Source organism: Babylonia areolata, chromosome 27 (assembly GCF_041734735.1).
Source record: "Babylonia areolata isolate BAREFJ2019XMU chromosome 27, ASM4173473v1, whole genome shotgun sequence".
Lineage (NCBI taxonomy): Eukaryota > Metazoa > Mollusca > Gastropoda > Neogastropoda > Buccinidae > Babylonia > Babylonia areolata.
The window spans coordinates 1,069,634-1,075,633 of record NC_134902.1 but is presented as its reverse complement, the minus strand read 5'-3'; the positions used below and the strand labels follow the sequence as shown (position 1 = coordinate 1,075,633).

The 6,000-nt window shown below is 42.1% G+C and overlaps 1 protein-coding gene across 1 annotated transcript in view; it reads left to right on the top strand.

The window, feature by feature from the left end:
• Window positions 1-6,000, top strand: part of LOC143301455 (elongator complex protein 4-like) — a 45,505-nt gene continuing 39,505 nt past the window's right edge. The window contains exons 1-5 of the mRNA XM_076615756.1: window positions 1-186; window positions 2,253-2,288; window positions 3,381-3,502; window positions 4,002-4,139; window positions 5,391-5,515. Coding sequence (XP_076471871.1) covers window positions 57-186; window positions 2,253-2,288; window positions 3,381-3,502; window positions 4,002-4,139; window positions 5,391-5,515 — 551 coding nt within the window. The 5' untranslated portion in view covers window positions 1-56. The remainder of the gene's footprint in view (window positions 187-2,252; window positions 2,289-3,380; window positions 3,503-4,001; window positions 4,140-5,390; window positions 5,516-6,000) is intronic.

Here is a 6,000-nt window from a genome sequence, read left to right as displayed (position 1 = left end):
CGGAAACGTGTTCTGTCACATGATATCTGGTTGTGGTAAAAAGACACTCTGGAAACATGGCGGCGTCCACGAGTTTTAACAAAAAAGTGAAAGCAAAACTCCGACAGATACCGGGAGCAAAGCCTTCGATATATAACAACCAGCTACTGGTGTCCACCGGAATTCCTTCTTTAGACTCAGTTTTAGGTATGGATTTACTTATCGTCTGGTTCCTTCGTGTAACAGTCAATGTTTTTGGTTGTTGACAGACACGTTCTTTGTTGTTGTTGTAGACATGTTCTTTGTTGTTGTTGTTGACACACGTTCTTTGTTGTTGTTGACACACGTTCTTCGTCGTTTTGTTGTTGACACACGTTTTTTGTTGTTGACACGTTCTTTGTTGTTGTTGTTGACACACGTTCTTTGTTGTTGTTGTTGACACACGTTCTTCGTCGTTTTGTTGTTGACACACGTTTTTTGTTGTTGACACACGTTCTTTGTTGTTGTAGACACACGTTCTTTGTTGTTGTTGACACATGTTCTTCGTCGTCGTTGTTGACACGTTCTTTGTTGTTGACACTCGTTCGTTGTTGTTGTTGACACACGTTCTTCGTTGTTGTTGTTTAGTATAGTAGTGTATAGTATTTCAGCTTAAAAATTAGGCCGCAAGGCCTTTTGCTGATCTTCTGATCAGAGCTAAGTTACCTAACTGTGGAGCTAATTCTAAATGATCTTTTGAACATATCTGAGCTTCAGCCGAGTCTGTAACTGAGTGGTGGGTGGAAGCGGGCACGACTTGGGTGGTTTGGAGTGGATGGCGAGGGTCACTGCAGAACATGTGGTCTTTGAAGACATGGTCCATCATATTTTTGATGCTGTTGAGTGTTTTTGCGTTTACCACATTGTCGTCCAAGTTGTTCCAGGTGTCCACTGCTCTGATCGTGAAAAAGGTTTGTCGAAGACTCGTGCTGCAGAACTGTTTCTTGAGTTTGTAACTGTGACCCCTGGTGGGTCCATTCAGATTTAGTACGAAAGGAGAGGCACACTTGTACAGTCCATGGGTGTACTTGTATATCACAATTAAATTGCCTTTTATTCTTCTATAGCTCATGCTGGGGATACCAGTGACTTTCAGCCTCTTCTCATAGTCCACATTGTGTAGTCCAGGAATACACTTCGTAGCCCTACGTAGTACATTTTCAATTTGGTTCTTGTCTTTTTCATAATATGGCCCCCAAACACAGTTCACGAACTCAAGGTGCGGTCTTACTGATGCGATGAATAAGGATCTCATTGAGTCCTTGTCCAAATGAACAAATGTCTGCGTATGAGGCCATGTATTGTTGTTGTTGACACACGTTCGTTGTTGTTGTTGTTGTTGACAGACATGTTCTTCATTGTTGACGCACATTCTTTGTAGTTTTTGGCAGACACGTTCTTTGTTGTTGTTGACACATGGTCCTTGTTGTCGTTGACACACATTCCTTGTAGTTGTTGTTGGCAGACATGGTAATGGGTCATTACCATGGGTCATTTGACCCGTTCACCACAAAATGAATGGGTCACTTTGAAAAGTTAAGAACAACAACCCTTACTCGGCCTTAGTCCTGCCCCTGGGCACCCCATCAGAACACCTCACACCCAAACACCCAAAATCTGTTACTGAATTTATGCTTTGTCCATCACACTCGATGACACACATCCTGATATGCTTTGAAAATAATAGATTGTGGTGCAAAAGTTGCTGTCAGGATAGCTTTGTTCAGATAAGAGAAAGCGTGCTGGTTGTCAGTCACAAATTTGTCAGTCATTCAAGAGTAGGAATTTGATATCACTCCTCTTCATCAAGGATCCAGTCAAACAAAAAAGGATGTTCCTTCACTCGACTCACTGTTGCCACAGTAACATAATCAAATCATATCATATTTTATCAGATTATATCATATATCAATATTGTAATGGTAGTTGTGTCTGAGCTGATTCAGACATAAATGAAGACAAAAGACTTCGGCAACTTTTAGATCTATTCAGCTGCGAAGGTAAGCAACGGATAAATCAGAAGTGAGGCTGGGCGGAAATGACCCATACAACAATAATTGAACGCAGCATATGTACACTGCTACAAATAAGTACGATATTATTACACATATCATATCAAATCATATCTGATAATCACAATAACACATGTAGGTGTGCATACCATAACCATTGTAATTTTACTGGCTTGAGTGAATTCCATTTCATTACAGCTTAGCCCTTTTCTATCTGTGCAGGAGGGGGCGTGGCAGTTGGAACAGTTCTGCTGATTGGTATGTAAATCTGTTTTGTTCTTTGTTGGTGTGTTGCTGTTGCTTTAAGTGCAGGAGCTATTTATTATGACAGTTTGTGATGAAGCAATATTTTTAATTTTAGATGAAGCAACATTTTTGGGGGGCAGGTGGCTGGAGTAATCACCATAAATGTAATGCCATGCTTTGTCTGAAAAATTGTAAGACACCATGATCTGACAGCAGTTTTTATTTTATATTTGTGTGTGTGTGTGTGTGTGTGTGTGTGTGTGTATAGTTCTGGAAAAATAAAACGATGATCAAATTATGTTTTGTATATCATAATTACACTCACCCAATGCAGTCAATTCATTATAATATCCAACATAGCCGACTGAATAGGAACTTTCTTGATGACATTTTCCAATCAAAGAGCATTGCATTGACTCTAGAAACTGGTCAGTGCCATTTGCACTGACAGGCTTTTGCTTTGAACATGACATTACCAGTCAGTGGTAGGAGAGTGGCAGAACTAGCACCCTGTCCACATTTGAAGCTAATGAGTCATTGACTTGATGAAAAAAAAGGGGGGCAGGGGGAGGGGGGGTCCACTTGATATACTTGATGTGTTGGCAGACTTGATATACTTGATGTGTGGCTGTGTTGACAGACTTGCTATTCTTGATGTGTTGACAGACTTGATATACTTGATGTGTGGCTGTGTTGACAGACTTGATATACTTGATGTGTTGACAGACTTGATATACTTGATGTGTGGCTGTGTTGACAGACTTGCTATTCTTGATGTGTTGACAGACTTGATATACTTGATGTGTTGACAGACTTGATATACTTGATGTGTGGCTGTGTTGACAGACTTGATATACTTGATGTGTTGACAGACTTGATATACTTGATGTGTGGCTGTGTTGACAGACTTGATATACTTGATGTGTTGACAGACTTGATATACTTGATGTGTTGACAGACTTGATATACTTGATGTGTTGACAGACTTGATATACTTGATGTGTTGACAGACTTGATATACTTGATGTGTTGACAGACTTGATATACTTGATGTGTGGCTGTGTTGACAGACTTGATATACTTGATGTGTGGCTGTGTTGACAGAGGAGGATGTGGGAGGGAGGTATGCGGAGGTGATGACACGCTATTTCCTGGCGGAGGGAGTGGTCAGTCAGCATGCTCTGAGCGTGGTCAGTGCCAGTGAAGACCCACAGCGACTGCTGCAGGTACGTTCTTTATCCCCCTCACAGGGAGGGGAGAGTGTGTGTGATACAGTTTGAAGGGTTGACTGAACTCTGGCCTTGGGCATGTATACATGTATACATATCTCTCCCTCTCTCAGCCTGTATCCCTGTCTCATCATCCCTCCCCCTCTGTCACCCTCTCTTCCAAGGTATACTCCACACGCAGAATGATTGAGAGTCCAGTTTCAATGTATGTCACAGAAAGAGGAAACCCCCGAAAACGGAGAATGGCTGTCTATATGCTTGGAATAAATGGCCACACATGTAAGCCAGGGAGTTGCAGCACATGAGCAAACAAAACAACAAAACAACGGAAAAAAACAACCCCAAAAACACACACACAAAGAAAAATAAGGGAGTGGAAAAATGGCTGACCAAGGGAGCATCATAGGCAGGTGTGACCAGTATCATGCTGTGTGTGTTGCCCAGATGTACGTGGTTGATGCTAACAGCGATGCTGTGTGTGTGTGTGTGTGTGCAGAGACTGCCGGCCCCAGTGGAGGACTCGTCGGCTCGCAGCACTGAACCTCCCCCTCCTCCCCCTCCCCCCCAGGGCTGTGGGGATGCAGGGGGAAAGATGGCCATCGCCTGGCGCTACCAGAACCAGCCTAAAGTACAGGTCAGCTTTGCACCCCCCTCTCTCTCTCTCTTTCCGTTTGTCTGTCTGTCTGTCTGTCTCTCTCTCTCTGTCAGTCAGCCTTGATACTTCATTGCCTGGCGCTACCAGAACCAGCCTAAAGTACAGGTCGGCTTTGCACCCCTCTCTCTCTCTGTGTCTCTGTCTGTCTCTCTCTGTGTCAGCCTTGATAATCGTGTGAGCTCATCTCAGAGCTGTTTATAAAAAAAATGCTTTCTCAGAAACAAAAACAGCTTATCAGAGTAACTTCCTCTTTGATGTGTGAAATGAAAACATTGAATCACAGTAACCACCTGTTCAATGATGTGTGAAATGAATACATTGTATCACAGTAACCACCTGTTCAATGATGTGTGAAATGAAAACATTGTATCACAGTAACCACCTGTTCAATGATGTGTGAAATAAATAATTGTATCACAGTAACCACCTGTTTTATGATGTGTGAAATGAATACATTGTATCACAGTAACCACCTGTTCAATGATGTGTGAAATGAAAACATTGTATCACAGTAACCACCTGTTCAATGTGTGAAATGAAAACATTGTATCACAGTAACCACCTGTTCAATGATGTGTGAAATGAAAACATTGTATCACAGTAACCACCTGTTCAATGATGTGTGAAATAAATAATTGTATCACAGTAACCACCTGTTCAATGATATCTGAAATGAAAACATTGTACCACAGTAATCACCTGTTCAATGATGTATGAAATAAATAATTGTATCACAGTAACCACCTGTTCAATGATATGTGAAATGAAAACATTGTATCACAGTAACCACCTGTCCAATGTGTGAAATGAAAACATTGTATCACAGTAACCACCTGTTCAATGATGTGTGAAATAAATAATTGTATCACAGTAACCACCTGTCCAATGATGTGTGAAATGAATACATTGTATCACAGTAACCACCTGTCCAATGATGTGTGAAATGAATACATTGTATCACAGTAACCACCTGTCCAATGATGTGTGAAATGAATACATTGTATCACAGTAACCACCTGTCCAATGATGTGTGAAATAAATAATTGTATCACAGTAACCACCTGTTCAGTGATGTGTGAAATGAAAATATTGTATCACAGTAACCACCTGTCCAATGACGTGTGAAATGAATACATTGTATCACAGTAACCACCTGTTCAATGATATGTGAAATGAATACATTGTATCGCAGTAATCACCTGTTCAATGATGTGTGTGTGTTTTGAACAGAGCGCAGGCACCAGTACTTTAGGTCACTACTTCAACCTGAGTCAGACAATGGAGGCAGACCGACTGCGTGCTGTCAGCGTGGACTGCACGGGCTTCTCTGACCTTGTGGCCTATGAACAACAACAGTGAGTCACAGCTTGCAGATGTGCATGTGCTCCATCATTTGTGCAGATGGTAGCATGTATGCGTGCACAAATACATGCCTGTGTGGAGAGACATGCGTGACTGGAATCCTGATTACATACATGTGTGCTGTCCCACAGTGAGGGGAGTGCTTCAGGTACAGTTTGTCACCCCCACTGTCAGTGGACTGTCCAGAGTCCTCACAAAACAAATGTGGCATGACACGTTCTGAGTCTGTCCATGTCCATGGCATGCTGTCAGCCCTCTGCTGATGTGGTTTGACACTTGACAGCTTGTCGTGATGTGGTTTGACACTACAGCTTGCTGTGATGTGGTTTGACACTTGACAGCCTGTCGTGATGCGGTTTGACACTTGACAGCCTGTCGTGATGTGGTTTGACACTTTACAGCCTGTCGTGATGTGGTTTGACACTTGACAGCCTATCATGGTGTGGTTTTACAGCCTGTCATGTGGTTTGACACTTTA